The sequence below is a fragment of the Lupinus angustifolius genome, chromosome LG03 (assembly GCF_001865875.1).
Source record: "Lupinus angustifolius cultivar Tanjil chromosome LG03, LupAngTanjil_v1.0, whole genome shotgun sequence".
NCBI classification, from domain to species: domain Eukaryota; kingdom Viridiplantae; phylum Streptophyta; class Magnoliopsida; order Fabales; family Fabaceae; genus Lupinus; species Lupinus angustifolius.
In genome coordinates, this window is record NC_032011.1 from 29724608 (window position 1) to 29748105 (window position 23498).

A 23498-nucleotide genomic window follows, 5' to 3' on the forward strand; every position below is an offset into this window, starting at 1 on the left:
ATCTTGGATTGCCTACATTCGTGCAATCTAGGATATGTATAATGGGGTTATGATCAGTGTGAAAACACAAGATATGACCTAAGAAGATTTTCCTACTTCTATATGAATACACAAAGGGTCAATATTGAGTCTCTACCTGTTTACACTAGTCTTGGATATGCTACTAATCATATTCAAAAACAATTATAACAATGCCTAAATTTTACATGTTAGATTGCAAAAAGTATGACGACTCAAGAGAGGAATTGAACAAAAAGTTAGAAATGTAGAGACAAGCTTTAGAACTACGTGACTTTCATGTAAGCCAAAGTATGACGATAAATATTGAGTATCCGTTTAGCTCTTCATGCCACAAGTTACTACATCTAAGCATCTTTGACTAATAATACAAAACCACAAGGAATTCAATGGATGTGTAAAAAAACAAGATTCAAATAGGTAAAATGACAAAGGTGTCATATGTGATAGAAGTATGTCACTAAAGCTTAGGGAGAATTTTACTATATAGCTATAAGAACAACAATGTTATATAAAAATGAATGTTGGAAAATAAAAATATCAACATCAGCAAAAAATTCAATGTAGCAAAGATAAGAATATTGTATTAAATGAGTTGTCACTATATGTAAAAATGACTAATATTCCAGTGAAACATGGTCGGACCATATACATGCTCACAAACGTAGATCGCCCTTTTCTGCAAAAAAAAATAAGCAATACAAATTATGGGTCTAGGTTTAATGTGTAAGAAGGTTATACATCAATACCATGTTAATAAGCATGATATATAATAAAATATTGTGATATTTTTCAATCCATATAGTCAACCCTCTCTAATATAACTAGAGTTTGGTTGTTGTGATATAATAGACGATGTCTCAGTTAAAGAACTCAGGCAATTTCAGACTACAGAGGATGAATCTACCAATGCAGCAAAAGTGACAAGTAGAGGAGTGCGCTAAACATTCAACAAGGGTCAAAGGAGACCTAAAGTTCAAGGATAAGAAGAATTCAACTTTATGGAAAATTTGAAAGTTATCTTGTGTAAAAGAGATATAAATAGTGACTAAATGTTTTTATCATCCCTAGGTCTCTTTCACCCTTTGGATGAGGAACTAATTTCCTTAGGGGTAATGTGATTTCCCCTACCATAAAGTATCAATCTCAGGAATCAAAAGTCGACATTTGTATTATACCAAATGGTTTAACTTTACCTACTGCTAGCCAATGCCAAGTTAGTATAGTAAACTAAAATAATTTTTTTGGGTACTACTAAGGGTATCCCCTTACCCTTTTGGATAAGGAACTAGACCCTTTCGGGTGTGTGACTGTCCCTCTCGACAAGTAAACTAAAATAATTTATCAAACTCCAGAAACCTTTTCAACCAGCAAAGTAATCATTTCCCATGCATCTTTAAGCAAGGTTTTTATTTATTTATAAATACTGCATATGCTATATAGTCCCTTTTTGTATTTATAAATACTGCATAGGCTATATAGTCCCTTTTTATATTTATAAATACTGCATGCATATGCTATATAGTCCCATAAATAAGTTTTGAAAAGTTGAATGAGTCTAATAGGCAATATTGATTTTTCACTTTTGTTTTGGAGTGAGAATATTGTTGACATCTTCGCAAATGCTTTCAAGTTGATGCAAGTTCTTCATAGCATTGACATCAGTAGGATCTTTTGCCAAATATGTTTCAACTACATCCATGGTGCTTCCATTCAACACCTTGCCCATCTGCAAATAATACACAGGGAAAAAGATAGTTGATACAGATACTCACCATAAAACTGTTAAAGGAGTGTCTGATACAAAAGCATTTTTACCTCATTGTAATTGTGAACTAATTCCAGCCGATTCGGACCATAATCAGAAGCAGCAACAGGTAATTCTTGAGAAGCTGCAGAAAATGGATGAAATACAATAGAAACTGTAAGAAAATGTCTTCAAAGAAAGAAAAAAAGAATATGATAGTGAGCAGAAAATGACACAAGTATCAGAGTAGTCTCATACCTATTGCTTCTACTTGAGGCAGTTGGTCAATCAATTTGGTGACAGTCTCCCCTGATATATCACTCGGTATATCATCTGGAATTGTTGCATTTGGATCTTTCTGCAGGTAAAGTTCAAGGGTAATTCAGTCAACAACCAAACCTCTTCAAAGATAAATGACCCTTTTTTATTGATTCTGAGGATTTCTTATCCTCTTTGTAATTTTTTCCATATTTTCTAATAATATTTCTTTTCTTGAAAAAAAGGAATGAATGACACATTTTATACTTCCAGGTGAAAACCAATGTGAGAATATAAGATGGGGCTTCAAAACATTTTCCTATTACCATAGAACTAAACTAAGGATCAACATTAAGCTCATATTTGTTTACATTAGTTTTGGACGTGGTGTTCTTATTGAGAATATCTAAGAACCACAATGCATGCTTTTTGTGGATGATATTTTCTAGTCGAAGACTCGAGAGAGGAATTAGAAAGGAATGTAGAAATGTGGAGATAAGCTTTAGAAGCACACGACTTTCATATAAGTCAAAGTAAGACAAAGTATGTGGAGTGTAAGTTTAGCAAAAGGCAGACAAATCCTACTATTGAGGTAAAGATTGGAGATCACATCATACTACAAGTCACTAGATTGAAGTATCTTGGGTCAATCATACAACATGATGGGAGATTGACAGAGATGAAAACAATAGGATTCAAGCGGGGTGGATGAAACGACAGGGTGCTTTAGGTGTCATATATGATAGAAATGTATAACTCAAGTTTAAGGGAAAATTTTACACCACAAGTTATAAGATCTGCAATGTTATATGAGACTATATATTGGGCAGTAAAGTATTAACAAGAGAATAAGGTTCATGTAGCAGACATGAGAATATTGTGTTGGTTGTTATACCTGAACTATAACACTATGCAAATATGTGTGTGTGCCAAGAAGCATTATTACACTTACAAAGTATTCATCCTGGTACTCAGTATTGAGACCTTTTTCCAAGAGTTGATACCTCCTTTTTACAAAGTCAATCTGTTTTCTCAGCATGTCTCTATAATGATACAACATTGTGGATTCTCGCAATAACTGTGTTTGGTTCCTAGCATCACCAGAACCACCTTGTGCACCATCAGCAGCTATGTCACTCTGAGCATTTTCCTTAGTTATATTTGCAACATTACTCTCAGCATTAGTTTGCACTTGAGCGCCAACTTGTCCAGGAACTGGTGCATTTACAAGGGGAATATTCAACTCCTGACAGATAACTTCCTGAAGATTCAGAACCTTATCATCAACAATAGCTTGCCACCTTCCATACCCATGCCTTAATAAGAAAAAAATTATTCATAAGGATTATATCAGTAAAAACAACCCAAGAAGTTATGATGCAGCAAATTATCATCAATAGAAAGCTTTCTTTCAAATATCATAGAATGAAATAAAAAATTAACATGCAAAGTTGCAAAGACAACTTAAGTACATGTATAGAATTGAGTTTGTGGTATTTAAGTCTAAAAATGTTCAATGGTTAATAACATGTGGTTAAAACATAATATTTGTTGCATTCTTGCACAGTTTAAATAGATAATTTTTTCACATGAGATTGCCTATGCATAAATTATAGCTGAAGTTATCAATTAAAAGACATACTTCAACACAGCCTGCAGTAACACAATATCATGGTACTGCTTCCATGCCTTCACATACTTCAAACCTGCATGGCGTGCTAAGATGTCATCCGAAAAAAGTTGAGTTCCAGGATTTTCTGAGGCAAACTGCACCTGTCATACAACATTTCAAGAGAAAGAAAGCAAATTCATCAGCTAGAAGAAAAGTAACATGAACATGAATTTTTCACATGTTATTGCTCAAAAGTTCACTATTAATAACAAGTAAATTAACTTTCCACCAGTTTGCCAATGAATTTTTACATATCACATAAATGGATGAAAGCACCACTAACATAATATCCTTAAGCTTCGGGAGAGAAAAACTATAAATAAATAAATAACTCGAAGAAGGACTGCAAACAGAACAGATCGAGATGCTATCCCAGGTTTGCTCAAGAATAAAGGTCAAATAAAAGAACAACTTCTAATGGAATATATGGTAGGCGTGAATTTTTTTGGGAAAATTACAAGAAAGGAATTCCATGTAAGTATTTCTAGTTTAGGAACAATTAGCCACTCAAGCAGTTAATGGAGAGTCATTCATTGGTTATTCATTAAGCATGTTTTGAACACTGATAACTAGTTAAGTAGTTATTTGTCTCTGGTGTGAACTTTTTTAAACAAGAATTCTGGTCTAGAAATTAAAATGGAGCAAAATTATTTGGAGAACTTACTTTCTCCTTTATCAGAATCAGAATTGCAAGCCTAACAAGTAAATCAGTTATCCGAAGTCCTTCTTTTGGAACACCATCTACAGACATATTATTAAGGGAGGAAAATAAATATACTGACAATAACAGGGCAGATATTGAGAGAAAATGTAACAACATCATATGGATGCATTACCTGAGAAAGTTGGGGAATCAGTTATATCTTCAGCAATATGAGACAAGAAAAGCATTCCATACCTGGTAAGATTATTAAACAATGATTAAAAGTATACCATACAGTAAAACTTGTTATATAATAATAAATTCTATTTGTCTATTTCAACCCATGTATGGGCCAAATTTGTATAACAACCATGCCTTAATCCCATTAGGTGGGGTCAGGTATATGGATCAAATGACACCATACAAATCTATCATAAATCATTTGTGAAGGCCAAGTTTGTAACTGTTGGGAAGTAAGTCTCACATCATCTACCTCGTTCTCCTAGGCATGGTTTAAATACATGTTGGGTTACTCCTCTCATAGCCAATTGGTTTTTAGATGGATCCTTTACAATAACCTTAATATTTTATAATGTTTTTCCACTTTGTACAAATACTTTTTTTTTAAACAGATATACATCTAAGAAAAAAATAAAAGCTCATGCCTCATACAAGACATACATATACTTAAAATTAAGTAAAAAGGTCAGATTTTTACTCTCTGATTTCTTCAACACTTTTCTGTTTCATGCGAGGAACAAAACTTTCCCAATCATTATCACCGATCCCAAACCTGTAATTGACACACCAAATGAGATAAACTGCAGAATTTTCGATGCAAAATCCTTTCTTCAATACGTGAAGTAAGGAAGAGACCAAATATGACCATAAAACAATAAATAGAGTTTAACCTCATCAAAATTTGAAGAAAAGCAGCCCTCTGATTTTGATTAAAACCAAGTATTCTGAGTGATCTTCCTTCACCTTCCATTAAAGGAAGCGGCTCTGTGCTAATTGCTGTTAATAAATAAAGCAAAATTAACACTAAAGCCAGCTAATTTAAGAAAATCATTATTATTAAAATACTCAAGTAAATACTGATATGTACCATGAACTTTCTTCTTGTGAGACCTTCTAGTAGAAACAGTTCCATTTGAATTTGAAGAATCATCAGTGAGATCCGGATCCGCTTCATAATTGTCATCTTCACCATCAGAGTTTAAATCTTCAGGACCAGCAAAATCATCCCCCTTAAAAGAAACCATCAGGAAAATCAGGGAACCGTGGATACAACGTTAACAATAACACACAATCGGAATGGGAAAAAGAACCACATGCAAACACACACTTTCAAGTACCAGAACCCTAAATGTCATCCTTTGGTATATATAAATCAGTAGCAAAGGCAAAGAAAAATGATCATGTTCTATAAGATAAAAATTAACATTAGATCACAAACAGAAAATGTATTTTCACAGTTGATTGTAATCACAGACACACACATTAAAGTTAGAAAACCTAATAGTCGTTCCCAAATTAATACAATTACATAGCATAAACACCACACGACATACCAGCATCTTGTTGCGGCTTCGCTTCCCTTTGCCTAAGGAGTTAAGCTCATCAACTTTATGCTCTTGATATCTGTCTCCTAACAACTCTTCCCAGTAGTTTGCTCTTGCTGAGATGTTCACTGAAGATTTATTCTCCATTTCTCTTTTTCGTGCCTCCTCCTCTTTTGCCGCCTCAACTTCATCAATGTATTCAAAATTTGCCACCTTTAACATATAATCCATTTAGTCAATGAAAAGCATTGAACGAAGAGAAAAACGTTTCTGTGCAGTTATTGCAGTGATGAAGGAAAAGTTGATATTAATAGATGAATGAAGAGAAAACAAGGGTCATTTTCTATTTTCATTATCAATATATTTGCATTGTTCTTTTCATTTCATATTTCAGAAAACAAAAGCTTCATTTTTTGAAATTTTGAAAATGAGAAAATGTCATTTCCAGCATTTTCAAAAAATGAATGAGTGACAATTTTTAATTTCATTTTTTTGTGTTATTACAATTTTTTTGATGTTTTAGAAACTCAATAGACATTTATATTTCACTTTCAACTATATTCTTATTTATTACTTTTCTTTTTCATTCCATATTTCCTATTTCTTTTTAATTTAGTTTCCAATATGCATTAAATATGGTTATTTTAGTAAAATTGTATCAAATTTTTACATCATTTATAATTTCTTAAACTATGTACATAGACCACCACACATCTTCATAATAGAATTTATCTCTTTCTCTGTCAACACAACAACTTTTTTTGTCTCTCTTAATGGTAATTCTGAAATAGATTGATAATGTGTGTGGTAATATATGACTTTAATTTAATTTAACTTTGTTGGATACCACCTACAACTACATGATGCTCGCAATGACCTTCCACACATCTTTATGATAACTATTGACCAAATGCAAGTATCAAATGTGAAGACATCCTACGAAATCCGTGACTTATTACTTTAGTGATTAAAATTTAGAATTGAGTTATTTGTGAGGGTCATTGCCCTGATTTGTGAAGTTTAAAATGAAGGGTTATTTATGAAAATGATAATAACAAATATATTTTGATGAAATGAAAACAAGAAAATGAAAATGTTTTTGAAAAATGAAAACAAGAATTCTTAAAATCGTACAAGCCCTAGAACATATGCAAAATAAGTTATGCAACATGATAGATGGTGATTGAAAAGAAAAAATGATAGATGGTGATTGAAAAGAAAAAATATTATTAACTATGCAAAATAAGTTATGATGATGGACATGACAATATTCCTAGAACATATAGAAAATGAGCACACAGCTAAATATAAGATGTCATGGTAAGATAACTGATAAGAGCCTAATTATACTTAATCTTTTATTATAACTTAATATATTTAATTCTGTTAATCATGCAGTCATATAAATGGATTTATTTAAATGAATGGCTTATTAATCTTTTGTGATAAAATGCAGGATTAAACTTGTGTTCATTATGGAGTCAAACTCAAGTGGGCCTCATGTGAAGCTTGAAGCCCACACAATGAGATGTAGCTAGGTAAATTAGATGTCAAGGTAAATTGTGGTGAGAAAGATAAGTGGAGCCCACACAATGAGATAAAATATTTGTTTTGGCTTGAAGCCCACACAATGAGATAAAATACTTGTTTTGGTTTGAAGCCCACACGATGCTTAAGTTATAAAAAGAAGTGTCACAACACAATTTGAGGAAGCTAGTGCCCAAAGAGAGAATTTTTGGGAGTAGTGTTGCACAAGGCTTGGAGACTAATACTAAGGGAAGATGAAACCGTGATATTGTTAGCAATGTTATTTTAATTTATTTTTACCCATGCTATGAAATTGATGTCTCAGGGTTCTATTTCCTCTCCGTTAATATAGTTAAATATTGGTCAATTATGTTTTTCTCAAGTTTTTTATCCATTTATGTTGTGTGAATGCTAATGGTTGTTGGATATCGATTTTCTCCCGAAATCATAAATGATTCTATATATCTAATTTAACCCCTCATGCAGGAACACTTTGGACATGAGCATGGACAATATACAAACCCACCCCACTACGTACAAGTTTCAATGTTTATTTAGAGGATTGGGGAAGCAATTACCAAACTCTTGACAACTTGTGCCGAAGCTATGCCATGAACGAATTCTTCCAAAAGGTTAAGGTACTAGGTGAAGACTTGTCAATGGCTTAATATCTTTAACAATATATAAGCAGTGTAATGTATGTACTTCAGGATGAGGATGCATAAAACAATAATTCACTAGAACCTCACATAATAATTGTACGGATGCCAGGAAATTCCCAAAGGTAAACACAGATAAACTCATACACAGTACACACAATAAAGTTAAACAATCATGATTAGTGGTTAGTAATATTAGTGTTCTTATATCTAATATAAGCATTTGTAAAGAGAAGGTAAAGAGGAACCAAAATTAAACAGGACAATAGACTAGATATGTGAGCAATCAAAATGGCATAGACACCAGGAGCACAAAAAAATACCTTAAAGGCCTTCAGAAATCCATTTTCATCTTCATTATCCAAATTGGCCTCTTCTTCTCCAACTTGATCACGATCCAGCAGCCTATTACGAATAAATATGCATGCAATGAAATTCTCAAGCATAATCATATTTTGTCAGAGTGGTACAAGTAGTTGATTACCTGTCTATGGCAGCATCATCATAATGAATTTGGCGAGATTTTCCTGCTTCATCATTCTCATCAGCAAATAACTCCTTTGAACCATAGCTTATAATATCGTTCAACTCTTCCTAAACAGAATTAATATTCAAAAGTTACATTTGACTCTTCAATGATGCTATCATCAATTGGATATAGTCCAATTCGTTATTAAAAACTTATAACTCTTACTATCATTTATCAATTGACATTTTAGAATATATATATATACATATATCTTGAACAAAATGGCATGCCATATCTCAGACTCATCAAATACACAAAGATATGGAAGGAAGGCCGTTGCTAAACTAGTCAACATCCATTTTCCATCTGTTTCCACAATCTTAGGGATTTCCATGTTTAAAAATAAAAAATGCAAAAGAAGCAAGAAGATAGAACATATCAATTTGAATTACAGAGAAAAGGCATTGGCAATGAGACTGGAAAAAATCATTGGTTTTCACAACATCAGCTGTTATTTTTCTGAAAATAATTATTTACCTGGTTAATATTTTGAGCCTTTAGCCTCCCTACTACTACATGTTCTAACACCATTTTCTTCTTTGTCAATTGCATCATCCTTTCTTCAATTGTGCCTCGCGTTATAAGCCTAAAAATCATCACCTGTGATACAAAAACTACTATAACATTTCAAGTCAACAACAATGATAAACTATGCATCAAAGAAAAACAAGTTTCAACCTTGTTAGTTTGTCCGAGTCGATGAGCTCTAGCCATAGCTTGTAGATCAGCATGTGGATTCCAATCACTATAGAGTGACAGTTTGATCAGCAAATTATAGTGGGGGAAAATTGGAATAAATAGACAATAACAACACAAGTATTAACCTTTCAGCAACATATTTATTGTCAGTGTTGAATTGCAGGATTTTAAGGAAGGAGGAAAATAGAGAGTAGAGATTCGGAATAATATGAAATTGAAATTAATCTGATGTGATGATGACGGGATGCAAAAAAAACCAATATTCCAAATTCATACTAACAGTAGAATCCTAGTCCTAGTTTAACAGGGAAACAAAACAGGGAAATAGAAATCACCAATAGCAATAAAGAAGGCATTATATATTTTCCCACATGGCAGCCACTCAAAATGGAACAAGGACAATGAATCACTAGTTAGGTACCAAGAAGCTAGTAGCTGACAGCTATTTTCATTTGTGTTAGGAAGGAGGAAAAACATGTATAGTGGTCGAAGTTGCCATAGCTAATACTAACCTTTAGAAACAATAAAAAGCTTCCTATACTACTAACTTTCACGGCTAATATTATTAGTACATATCTTAACAAAAGGATTATCTTTGAAGGTTCACCTGTCATATATAATAACTGTGTCAGCTGTTGCAAGGTTTATCCCAATGCCCATCAATATATTTGCATTGTTCTTTTCATTTCATATTTCAGAAAACAAAAGCTTCATTTTTTGAAATTTTGAAAATGAGAAAATGTCATTTCCAGCATTTTCAAAAAATGAATGAGTGACAATTTTTAATTTCATTTTTTTGTGTTATTACAATTTTTTTGATGTTTTAGAAACTCAATAGACATTTATATTTCACTTTCAACTATATTCTTATTTATTACTTTTCTTTTTCATTCCATATTTCCTATTTCTTTTTAATTTAGTTTCCAATATGCATTAAATATGGTTATTTTAGTAAAATTGTATCAAATTTTTACATCATTTATAATTTCTTAAACTATGTACATAGACCACCACACATCTTCATAATAGAATTTATCTCTTTCTCTGTCAACACAACAACTTTTTTTGTCTCTCTTAATGGTAATTCTGAAATAGATTGATAATGTGTGTGGTAATATATGACTTTAATTTAATTTAACTTTGTTGGATACCACCTACAACTACATGATGCTCGCAATGACCTTCCACACATCTTTATGATAACTATTGACCAAATGCAAGTATCAAATGTGAAGACATCCTACGAAATCCGTGACTTATTACTTTAGTGATTAAAATTTAGAATTGAGTTATTTGTGAGGGTCATTGCCCTGATTTGTGAAGTTTAAAATGAAGGGTTATTTATGAAAATGATAATAACAAATATATTTTGATGAAATGAAAACAAGAAAATGAAAATGTTTTTGAAAAATGAAAACAAGAATTCTTAAAATCGTACAAGCCCTAGAACATATGCAAAATAAGTTATGCAACATGATAGATGGTGATTGAAAAGAAAAAATGATAGATGGTGATTGAAAAGAAAAAATATTATTAACTATGCAAAATAAGTTATGATGATGGACATGACAATATTCCTAGAACATATAGAAAATGAGCACACAGCTAAATATAAGATGTCATGGTAAGATAACTGATAAGAGCCTAATTATACTTAATCTTTTATTATAACTTAATATATTTAATTCTGTTAATCATGCAGTCATATAAATGGATTTATTTAAATGAATGGCTTATTAATCTTTTGTGATAAAATGCAGGATTAAACTTGTGTTCATTATGGAGTCAAACTCAAGTGGGCCTCATGTGAAGCTTGAAGCCCACACAATGAGATGTAGCTAGGTAAATTAGATGTCAAGGTAAATTGTGGTGAGAAAGATAAGTGGAGCCCACACAATGAGATAAAATATTTGTTTTGGCTTGAAGCCCACACAATGAGATAAAATACTTGTTTTGGTTTGAAGCCCACACGATGCTTAAGTTATAAAAAGAAGTGTCACAACACAATTTGAGGAAGCTAGTGCCCAAAGAGAGAATTTTTGGGAGTAGTGTTGCACAAGGCTTGGAGACTAATACTAAGGGAAGATGAAACCGTGATATTGTTAGCAATGTTATTTTAATTTATTTTTACCCATGCTATGAAATTGATGTCTCAGGGTTCTATTTCCTCTCCGTTAATATAGTTAAATATTGGTCAATTATGTTTTTCTCAAGTTTTTTATCCATTTATGTTGTGTGAATGCTAATGGTTGTTGGATATCGATTTTCTCCCGAAATCATAAATGATTCTATATATCTAATTTAACCCCTCATGCAGGAACACTTTGGACATGAGCATGGACAATATACAAACCCACCCCACTACGTACAAGTTTCAATGTTTATTTAGAGGATTGGGGAAGCAATTACCAAACTCTTGACAACTTGTGCCGAAGCTATGCCATGAACGAATTCTTCCAAAAGGTTAAGGTACTAGGTGAAGACTTGTCAATGGCTTAATATCTTTAACAATATATAAGCAGTGTAATGTATGTACTTCAGGATGAGGATGCATAAAACAATAATTCACTAGAACCTCACATAATAATTGTACGGATGCCAGGAAATTCCCAAAGGTAAACACAGATAAACTCATACACAGTACACACAATAAAGTTAAACAATCATGATTAGTGGTTAGTAATATTAGTGTTCTTATATCTAATATAAGCATTTGTAAAGAGAAGGTAAAGAGGAACCAAAATTAAACAGGACAATAGACTAGATATGTGAGCAATCAAAATGGCATAGACACCAGGAGCACAAAAAAATACCTTAAAGGCCTTCAGAAATCCATTTTCATCTTCATTATCCAAATTGGCCTCTTCTTCTCCAACTTGATCACGATCCAGCAGCCTATTACGAATAAATATGCATGCAATGAAATTCTCAAGCATAATCATATTTTGTCAGAGTGGTACAAGTAGTTGATTACCTGTCTATGGCAGCATCATCATAATGAATTTGGCGAGATTTTCCTGCTTCATCATTCTCATCAGCAAATAACTCCTTTGAACCATAGCTTATAATATCGTTCAACTCTTCCTAAACAGAATTAATATTCAAAAGTTACATTTGACTCTTCAATGATGCTATCATCAATTGGATATAGTCCAATTCGTTATTAAAAACTTATAACTCTTACTATCATTTATCAATTGACATTTTAGAATATATATATATACATATATCTTGAACAAAATGGCATGCCATATCTCAGACTCATCAAATACACAAAGATATGGAAGGAAGGCCGTTGCTAAACTAGTCAACATCCATTTTCCATCTGTTTCCACAATCTTAGGGATTTCCATGTTTAAAAATAAAAAATGCAAAAGAAGCAAGAAGATAGAACATATCAATTTGAATTACAGAGAAAAGGCATTGGCAATGAGACTGGAAAAAATCATTGGTTTTCACAACATCAGCTGTTATTTTTCTGAAAATAATTATTTACCTGGTTAATATTTTGAGCCTTTAGCCTCCCTACTACTACATGTTCTAACACCATTTTCTTCTTTGTCAATTGCATCATCCTTTCTTCAATTGTGCCTCGCGTTATAAGCCTAAAAATCATCACCTGTGATACAAAAACTACTATAACATTTCAAGTCAACAACAATGATAAACTATGCATCAAAGAAAAACAAGTTTCAACCTTGTTAGTTTGTCCGAGTCGATGAGCTCTAGCCATAGCTTGTAGATCAGCATGTGGATTCCAATCACTATAGAGTGACAGTTTGATCAGCAAATTATAGTGGGGGAAAATTGGAATAAATAGACAATAACAACACAAGTATTAACCTTTCAGCAACATATTTATTGTCAGTGTTGAATTGCAGGATTTTAAGGAAGGAGGAAAATAGAGAGTAGAGATTCGGAATAATATGAAATTGAAATTAATCTGATGTGATGATGACGGGATGCAAAAAAAACCAATATTCCAAATTCATACTAACAGTAGAATCCTAGTCCTAGTTTAACAGGGAAACAAAACAGGGAAATAGAAATCACCAATAGCAATAAAGAAGGCATTATATATTTTCCCACATGGCAGCCACTCAAAATGGAACAAGGACAATGAATCACTAGTTAGGTACCAAGAAGCTAGTAGCTGACAGCTATTTTCATTTGTGTTAGGAAGGAGGAAAAACATGTATAGTGGTCGAAGTTGCCATAGCTAATACTAACCTTTAGAAACAATAAAAAGCTTCCTATACTACTAACTTTCACGGCTAATATTATTAGTACATATCTTAACAAAAGGATTATCTTTGAAGGTTCACCTGTCATATATAATAACTGTGTCAGCTGTTGCAAGGTTTATCCCAATGCCCCCAGCTCTAGTAGAAAGAAGAAAACAAAATCTTGTAGAATTTTTGGCATTAAATCTATCTATCCGTATCTGTCTTTCAGCTCCACCAACCTTGCCATCTATCCTTTCATAATGCCAAGTCTAGTGTTTGAAAAGATTAAAAAAAAGCAAAATCATTATCATACAGAAAAATTCAACTTTCTGCAGAAACATAAGGTCAATAACAGAATAATCTCATACGAATACCTTATAAGAACAGTAATCTTCAAGCAAATCAAGCATGTGCTGAAATTGGGAATATATCAGGACTCTATGTCCTTGCTCTTTAAGCTTCACCATTATCTTGTCCAACAATTGCAATTTCCCTGATGATTCCAGAAGGTGTCTGTCACACATAAATGACATGGAAAAATAGAGTAAATCAATCAACATAGAGTAGCTCAACAAACAACATAGTTAGTTGTATGGTCCAAATAATGCTACAATAATGCCTTTCAACATAAGAACACTAAATACTTCATTTTAGTTACAGAAGTTACAATTTTCAGTGGCACATAAGAATAGAAACAAAATTTAGCACCACCTAATCAGAGCTACCAATATTTCTAATAGACAATCATAATGGCACACAGAGATGGTAGCATAAGAGCTTACATGAATGCTTCTTTTTCATCTTCAAGAAGTGGCTGAGCTCCATCAAACATGTAGGGATGACAGCAGAGCTTACGCAGTTCCATAACAACATTAATAAGAGAAATCTGGATCAAAACCATAAAAAAACACATATCAATGCTGTTAAGATGTTTTGGTTCTTTCCTTATGGATTGTGAAGCTATAGGGTCAAGAATAGAACATAAAAAAGTTCAGTTAGCTAAAGCATGAATCTTACTTGTGCACCACCACGGCGAGTTAATATCTCATAATTACGGGTCAAAATTGCCTTATAATATTCTTTTTGTTTGCTGCTTAATTCAACACGTAAAATAAGTTCCTTTTTAGGAGGCAGTTCTGTCATGACATCTTTCTTCACTCCTGTTGGGGCATAATAATTTTGAATCCACATTTTAGTAATCCATATTAATTATTTTTTAATCAAATTACAAGTACACAGTTTATTATAAAAACAGAATGAGGAAGCCTCCAAGTGCCTTCATGAATGCCAAAATTACACCAATTTAAAAAGGGAAGCCAAACAATACAAGTAACCGATCAGTAACTAGACATCAGTTTCTTTCAAGACAAATCAATAGACTAAAAAACTTCTTGGACCAGTTCAAAGATATATAATTCCAATAAAACCTAGAACTTCTGAACGGATTATATACCACTTTTGTGAAGAGTGATTGCGGGTGGAGATCAAAATTTATACAAGAGTAAGATTACTAAGAGTCAACATTTTGAGAGGGCAATCAACAGTTTGAGAAGACAATCAACATTTCACAATATGACATAAGTCCTGAACAACCAAACAGTACATCAGAAACAGCCAGTCAGTTGCTTATTGATTGAGAAGCTTGATTCTATATATTCTCTTGAAGCAAACTTGAAAGAGCAAGGGCAGTAGATATGTTCATGATAAAATAAAGGCTTCATTCTCAATTATTCTTAAAATTCTGATAATTTTGAAACACTGCAATTATTACAAAATCTGATAGTCACCACTAGCTGGAAAAACAAGGATCACCAACATCCCAGCAAGAAACATAGATTAAAGCAGCACATAATTAGCATAAGAAATAACCTCAACTAACAACACCGATGATATATAACAAATCCTGAGGAAAAAACAATAATCCAGGCAGGTAAGTGAGGTGAAGATATTTAATTTATACAAGAATAAGATGCATACTTCGCAGAAGATGTGGAGCCAACATTTTATGAAGCCTCAAGACCTGTTCCCCTTGATTGATATCTTTAAACTCTTCCTGGAACTCCTCTAAACTTCCAAACTATCAGAAGCCAAAAAGAAAGTCCATAAGATATTTTTTACCTTCATGAGCATTAGAAAACTTAAAATCATACTTTCTTTTATAATACAGTCCTCATACTAACCTTGCCAGCATCAAGGAAGTGCATAAGCATAAAAAGTTCATCCAGATTGTTCTGAAATGTGTCATACAAGTTTACATAAGTAGGTTTCCACTTCCAATATATAAAATTCAATACATGCAACCAGGCTATATAAATTAACAATGTGCATTAGAAGGTGTGAAGTGTAACCACACAAATCAGCATAAATAACTCAGATTAGCATAAAATAAATAAAAAATAACTGTGCATTTTGGATAAATAGAGTTGCTAATCCAGAACCAAAACTTATATAAATGCACTACCTAACAATAGTTTAATTTATTTTCATGAAAATTCTGGAAAAGGTAAAAAAAAATGTTTCAATACATTATCATGGGGAACAGACCAAAGTAGTGTTACAGACTTACAGTATTAGAGGATAGTGAAGAATGTAATAAGGGTTAGGTGTTAGTTATATTTTAATACAGTTATACTTGGGATTAAATTAAGACATCATGCAGAAATTCAGCTATGGTGCAATTGCACAATTTAAAATAAACCTGAAGCGGAGTTCCTGTCAGAAGCACACGATGTCTCGTAGAATATTGCTTCAATGAAGAAAACAGTTTGGAATCCTTGTTTTTGAGACGATGACCTTCATCCACTATCTGCATGTAGATATAGGTGTCAAGTTGGCATCATTATGCACCAAGAACAAATGACATCAGATGGTACGTAATAGAGGCAACTGCCGAATTAGTTTTTCCTGTTCCATTACTAGAGTGGTGAGTAGAATTTTACCATGCACTGCCACTTTATAGATTTCAATGTTGCTGTGTCAAGGTTAATCATCTCATAGGATGTCAAAAGGACATCAAACTTAACCATGTCATGCTTGATTTTATTAACTGTTTGTCCACATTTCTTTTTCTTGATATTCTCCTGCTTCTTTGGAAAGTAAAATTCATACTCTCTTATAACAGAACGAGCTTGAGCAGATCCGAAATACATAACCTACAGAAATCAACATACAATCAAAGGAGTAAATACTAAATACAAAATTGAAAATATGAATCAGAAATTCAATATACATACAACATTCATTTGAGGTGCCCAAGTAGCAAATTCACGCTCCCAGTTTCGCAAAGTTGAAAGTGGAGCAACCACTAGATGTGGAGTAATGTTCTCTTCAAGAAGAGAAGCTAAGAAAGCAATACTTTGTATGGTTTTTCCTGAAGAGGAAAAACTCAGCTGTCAAGTCAAGGTAACAACACTTCTGCTAGAAACTCGAAATTACAGGGTGGAGAGGAAACAGATAGTTGAGGGAGGAAATAAATAGATAGACTATAAAGAGAGAAACCGAGACTACATACCAAGTCCCATTTCATCAGCAAGTATAACATGAGTTTGCTTGGACCAAGAGAATCGTAAGAAGTTCAACCCTTCAAGTTGATATGGATGTAATGAACCTTCATTTACATGAATATGAAATCACATGATCATCCTAATATAATAAATTTAATATAAAGCACTCTATTGTCAAAAAGAAGACATCAGTCAAAAAACATACCCCCTGAAAGAAACTCAGGGCTATGCTCACACTGTTGAAACTCTTTCTGCTGATTCAACTCAGCAACATGGTTATCACTGCCTTTTTGCTCACTAGAAGGCTTTTTCCTGGACCTAGACTGAAATCTATTGAATCTATCTATTTCCGGCTGAAATGCAGAGATATCTGACTCAAGTTCCCAATGGCATTCATCATATGCAAGCTCTTTCCACTTCACAAGATACTCCTTCTCCTCGTTACCCCTGTGCATTAAACATCTTCCATGAAAACAAATGCATTTGTTGACATCTTCAAAAAAATAGTGTGGAGAGGCTGAAAAAATAATGAAGAAATTTTTTTTCTTCTGCCTGAAAATCTAACTATACATTATGAAATGATCAAAAACTATTCTTGCACCCTCCCTATTTTCTACCATGATTTTTTTCTATTTTCTACCAATCACCAACATAAGCTCACTTCATAGCTCGACAATTAGTCAAAACCATAATTCCAGTTAACCACTCCAGAAGCCCACTAAAATTCTGGAAGAAATTGATTAAGAATGTTCAACATCGAATCTAGTAATTAGAACATAATCATAACATATTATTTTTACATATAAATGAGGAAAATAAATTTCCATATAGCTAAACCTGCAAGTAAGTATTCGATCAACCATAGTCCATTCAGGTCGAATGGCAACAAAATCTTCATCAGAAGAATTCACTGATGCCATTTGACGATGAAAGTTGTTTATTTTGGTCCTTAGACGAGGATAATTCTTGAAAGCTTTCAGAAACTCTTCCTCTGAGACCCTACAGATAAAATATATAGAACTGATAAATTGACAAATCCACTATGAGAAAAAAAGATTCAGGGAAAAACTATATAATTCTATAGAACAATACACCCTACAATAAAGGTACAAATTTTCCCACTCAAATCTATATTAATTATCAGCCGATGATATTATTTGCTAAGAACGGCTAAGATTTTTTATAAAACTCTTTCGAATATTAGTTTGAAGACTTTTCTTTCCATTTGACACAGAATTAAGGTTTTGCACTTGCCACTGCATGGAACATGGGTAAATGATCCCACCACACTATGCACAGTAATTTTGTCAAATGTGCATTATGGACTTTCTTTTGTTTTTTTGTTTAACATAAAATTTAATTATTGTTTTTGAAATCAATATACATTCTTAAAATAGTCTAAAATCTTAGCAGAAAATATGTCAATTTCTAGTCATTAATATTATATCATTTGCTATAATTCATAGATTTTTTTAAGATTCCTTTAAAAATAAATTTTATGATTTTTCATATCTTCAATCACATTTATAAAATCTGAATAATGAACTCTTAATGGTTTCATAAGTAGCTAGTGCAAAGCACGGGAAATTGACTAGTAAAAGCTTTTAAAAATCAGCCTTTGAATCCAAAAGTTAAAAATGATACTCAACTAAAAAATTGGAGCGATAAAGTAATAGATATAGCAAGACAGCGGTGAATGGAAAGTTATATATTGTACACCATGGTAAGCGGAGACAATACAAATGTGTTTCAAAAACTTACCATTTGCAGTGCAAGTATGACAGTCCCTTCCACTTAACAAGATACTTTTGGTTTGGACCCGATTTAGTGGCATCACTATCACCAGCTACAGTAGGACACGTCTCACAATCTAATATCTTATCAATATCATTAAGTGGGCTAACCTGCAGAATAAAAATAAAAAATAGACAGGACAATTCGTAAGTAGTACGAAGCTATCACTCACGCAGAACATCATTTAAGTAAGTTAGACTTACGCATTCAGGGCACTTCCAGTGGTCCGAAAGGGGGCTTTTAAAGGGTTGAAGTAAACAACTAGAATGGAAAGTATAAGTGCATGTTTCACATCTAACAAGAGCTCCACTTTCTCCACAAGCTTGACATGAATCCTCTTTCTATTAGGAAGGGATTTAAGCATCAAAATGAGAGGAGATAAAAGAAAAGATGTGAAAAAGTTGACTTGTCTAAAGATACAGCACAAAATAAGAGAATTTGATACCTATAGCCAGATACCAAATATTCATGAATGGAAAATGGCAACTAGCTTCAAGTGTGATTAATTACAATAACATTAGTGATATGTATATAACAAAATGCCTTCATATTTTTTCTTGTGAACTAAAGAAAAAGGTTTATCAGGAGAACAGAAAGAGAGGACAACAAGAGCAGAGCATAAGATAAACTTGTCAGAGAAATCAGAATAAAAAATCAGCAATTATACATTCCACACCAAAATAAACAGTATTACAACAAAAGGTTATCATATCGCTGATACATATCATAGAGATTCGACAATGTTTTATATTGGTTGTTGACTACCTAACACAATCTTCACATTTTATCCAGGCTTAGGACCGGTTATGTATAGCATTCAAGAACACATAGGCAGGTTTGTTACAACAAAAGGTTAAAGGATAAATTTTCCTCCACAGAAATTGTCACCCAATCAATGGTGTATTATGCCAATGAATTGTCCATGTCTTTAAAATTTAGCAAGAACATGTCAAGTTTGACTGACTGAAAGTTCCAATGATATTCATGAGTTATAGCAAAATAGTATTAACTATTAATCACCCTCTGAGCAGTTCCCTGAACATTATGATAACAAAATATGTAAACAAAATTTTAGAAAAATAAGTACAGAAATAAACAAAAGCCTGACTTAAATGAAATGAAAATAATTGAAGGAAAAGGAAAAAAGTAATACTGCATCACTTCTGACTATCCTATCAAACTTTTCCTGAGTTGTCCCATGCTTTCTAGGCAAAAAATCAGCATCATCATCTGACTCGTCTATATTATAGATTGGCCTGCGATCTGATCTTACACGAAGCCTCTCAACCAGGCTACTCATATTCTGCAATAAAGACAGAAATTCTCAAGTGAGCAGGATGAGAGAAGGACTTGTTGACTATCAACCAACCTAATGAAGTTGGAGTCCTAGTGGAGAGAGGTCTAGAGAATTTAAAGGAATAGAGAAATAATGAATAACTTTGAATAGTAACAATATGAATTATTATTAATTATACTGGTATATTTTTCATATACAACTAGAGTTTAGATAAATAAACTAATTTACTGTCATACCCTATCCTTAATTTATAAAAATTTCCACACCAATGTGTCGTATTGGATAGGATTCCTGAACCCATATCTGTGAAACAACAAAAAGTAATAATAATTTTGTTGAAAAATATTACATGTAAAATTTCCGGATTTCCATAAATACCTCCAAACAGAATTAAGAAAGTATTTCCTTTGCCTTATAAACTAAGATTTTAATCTATTTCCTTTCATTAATGTGACTGAAATCAATGAATGAATTGAAGGAAAATGGTAGGCGACAGTCATTTAAGATATCCAGTCAAATAAGCTAAGCAGATATATAATTAATTCATGACTTTCATATCAACCAAGTTCAAGCTGCTCTACATCAGGAAGTCTCATGTAAGTCCATGCACAGCCAGTTTATAAACTTCCTAACAGGGAAAATGGACTCTTCATTCTAGAAAAATAAATGGTTTAAAAATGCCTAAGGAGGAATAAAAAAATTGCAGCAGATGAAAGCATATGTCAACCATAAAGAAGATGAAGTTAGGAAAATTATAAATGTAAATAAGTAAACAAGAGCATGAGATAAATGTATAGTTAGATACGCATGATTTCACAAATCTAAATAACAAGACAACAAAAATTGCTTCATTTTGATTTCAAGTCGACCCTAGCAATAAATCTTAAAACAAAAACATGCTTATCACAAATAAACACCACACTTGAAATAAATGCACATTAGATACGTATACTTTCACACGCATAAATAACAAGGAAAACAAAATTTCTTCTTTTTGACTTCAAATCAACCCTAGCAACAAATCTTAACACACAAACAGCTTATCAGCAAAAACAAACACCACACCCAAGATAAATGTGTGTTTAGATGTGTACTTTCAAAAATGTAAACAACAAGACAAAACATAAATTTCTTTCATTTTAACTTCAAATCAACCCTAGCAACAAATCTCAACATAAAAACAGCTTATCCCCCAAAGTAAACACGCACGAGATAAATCCACAATTAGGTAATTATACTTTTTATATATGAGAACAGTGAACCTTTTTCTCAATTTGATCTCAAATCAAACCGAGCAACCAATCTTAAGCCAGAAGAGCTTATCCCAGTAAATAAACACCACAGGCACGATAGGTGTAAAATATGATATGCATACTTGTTGCAAAGGAAACTTTTCCATTTTGATCTCAAAACAACTCTAGCAAGTAGCAACAAATCTTCAAACAAAAACAGCTTATCCCAGCAAATAAGCAATGCACGGGATAAATGCTCAATTAGATAATGGTTTAGTTTTCACAAATAAAAATTGTTTATTTTTTATATCAATTAAACCCTAAGAACAAATCTTAAACAGCTTGTTTCAATAAATAAGCAATGCAGAACTAGATATGTAAACTTTTTTACAAATGAAAATTATTCATTTTGATCTCTCAAATAAACACTAGTAACACAAATATAAGAACAAAAATAGCTTATCCCAAGTCCCAATAAATAAACAATACATAATTTGACATGTATACATTTTAAAAATGCATTTTTTTTCATTTCGATCTCCAATAAACCCTAGCACCGCATCTCAAAACAGAACAGCTTATGCCAAAAAATACATGAACACCACACACACACACACCACTTAGAACCGTACCATTCCAAAACATCAAAAACAATATCAAAACTAAGAAATTATACCAACAAGCATTAAACACAACAATTCAATTCAAACTACGAAACAAGAATAGAGGAAAAAAACAGCATATTCACAATTCAATTCAAACCACGAAACAATGAATAAATAAAAAAAACATATTCACAATTTGAACTCCACAATATGAACCACCATCAAAACGAAACCTTAAATTGTGATCAAAACACATCCATCATTTGTGGACAAATGACAACAATTTTTATCAAAAATCTAATAGAAACTGAAGCTGATAACAGCAAAATCGTATTCTCAGTTAACATGAATAATATCTACATTCAAAAGCTTCTCAATTTCTCCACAAAAAAAACCTAAATTGTGATCAAAACTCAATGATCATTTTTTCACAATGCTTCTTCCATTACTCAAGTACAGTTTGTAAGCTTATAGCAGCAAAATTGTACTTAACGAACAAGCATGATATAACCGATAAAAACTTCACAGTTTCTCAAAATTAAACCCTAGAATGTGATCAAAATTAATGGATCATTTGTTTACACAACGGTTTTTACTCTTGAGTGAAAATTGAAGTATATGTAAAGTGATTGAAAGGAATTTAGAGTGAGAATTTGAAAGTAAGAAAAAAGATACCGTGATTTTCGATCAGTGTCGGAATGCGAAAGCTTCGGAAATTGAAGGAATGAAAGAGAGAAAGAAAAAATGAGTGACAAAACAGAAACGAGAAAAGCGGTAGAGAAATGAACATAACGGTTCACAATAGTTTGTTTTTATACTAGGGCTCCAAATACTATAGTAATAATTATTATTATTTATTAAATTTATATAATTACCTTTTAGGAAAATTATAATATAATATTTTATTTTAAACGTGTTGTTGAAACTGTACTGGTTATCAAACCGATCAAAGATACTGGTATAGTGGTACAGTGGTTCAGTAATTAAACCGTGTGCCGGTTAAACTAGACATATATACTTATATTTATATATATAAACCTATAACAAAAAATTTCAAATAATTAGATACTAAAATTTATAATCCATATTCATAATCTATGCAAAATTCACATAAACGAATAACTTTAAGTCTTTAATAAATTCAAAATCTAAATTACAAAACATATATTAATCCAAAAGTATCACTTAACAACCGCAAAATATAAATAAATGACAGAAGTTCACAACTCACTCTACAAAACAAATAAATTTGGAGTTTTAACATTTAACACCAATGAGTCAAAATTGTCTCATATCAATATTATATTTTTGCACCAAATCTTATCTTCACTTTGTAATGGGTTTTTAAGTTTTTAAGTTTTTTTTTCAAAAAAAAGATATGTATAACTTGTCGGTTTAGTCAAATATCGAACAGTTTTGACCAATTTTGACCGGTTTTAATACTCGGTCGGTTCAATATTTGTACCATATCAATTATAGGACTAGTTTTCTTGTTAAATCGATCAGTATGGTATGGTTTTTACA

The 23498-nt window shown here is 32.2% G+C and overlaps 1 protein-coding gene across 1 annotated transcript; it reads right to left on the reverse strand.

Moving 5' to 3' along the window:
- On the reverse strand, nt 1431–22751 carry LOC109344432 (CHD3-type chromatin-remodeling factor PICKLE-like). The gene is made up of 31 exons (XM_019583236.1): nt 22650–22751; nt 19994–20143; nt 19044–19181; nt 18808–18950; nt 17884–18045; nt 17252–17493; nt 17055–17150; nt 16777–16913; nt 16483–16695; nt 16242–16349; nt 15724–15774; nt 15521–15620; nt 14561–14703; nt 14326–14429; nt 13918–14056; nt 13643–13812; nt 13015–13081; nt 12814–12936; nt 12292–12401; nt 12131–12212; nt 5913–6116; nt 5447–5588; nt 5250–5355; nt 5057–5131; nt 4532–4593; nt 4360–4436; nt 3666–3796; nt 2976–3339; nt 2024–2123; nt 1837–1910; nt 1431–1747 (listed from the first exon to the last, which is right to left on the reverse strand). Exons 2-31 carry the CDS (start codon nt 20138–20140, stop codon nt 1598–1600), a joined length of 3960 nt encoding a protein of 1319 aa, XP_019438781.1. The 5' UTR covers nt 20141–20143; nt 22650–22751; the 3' UTR covers nt 1431–1597.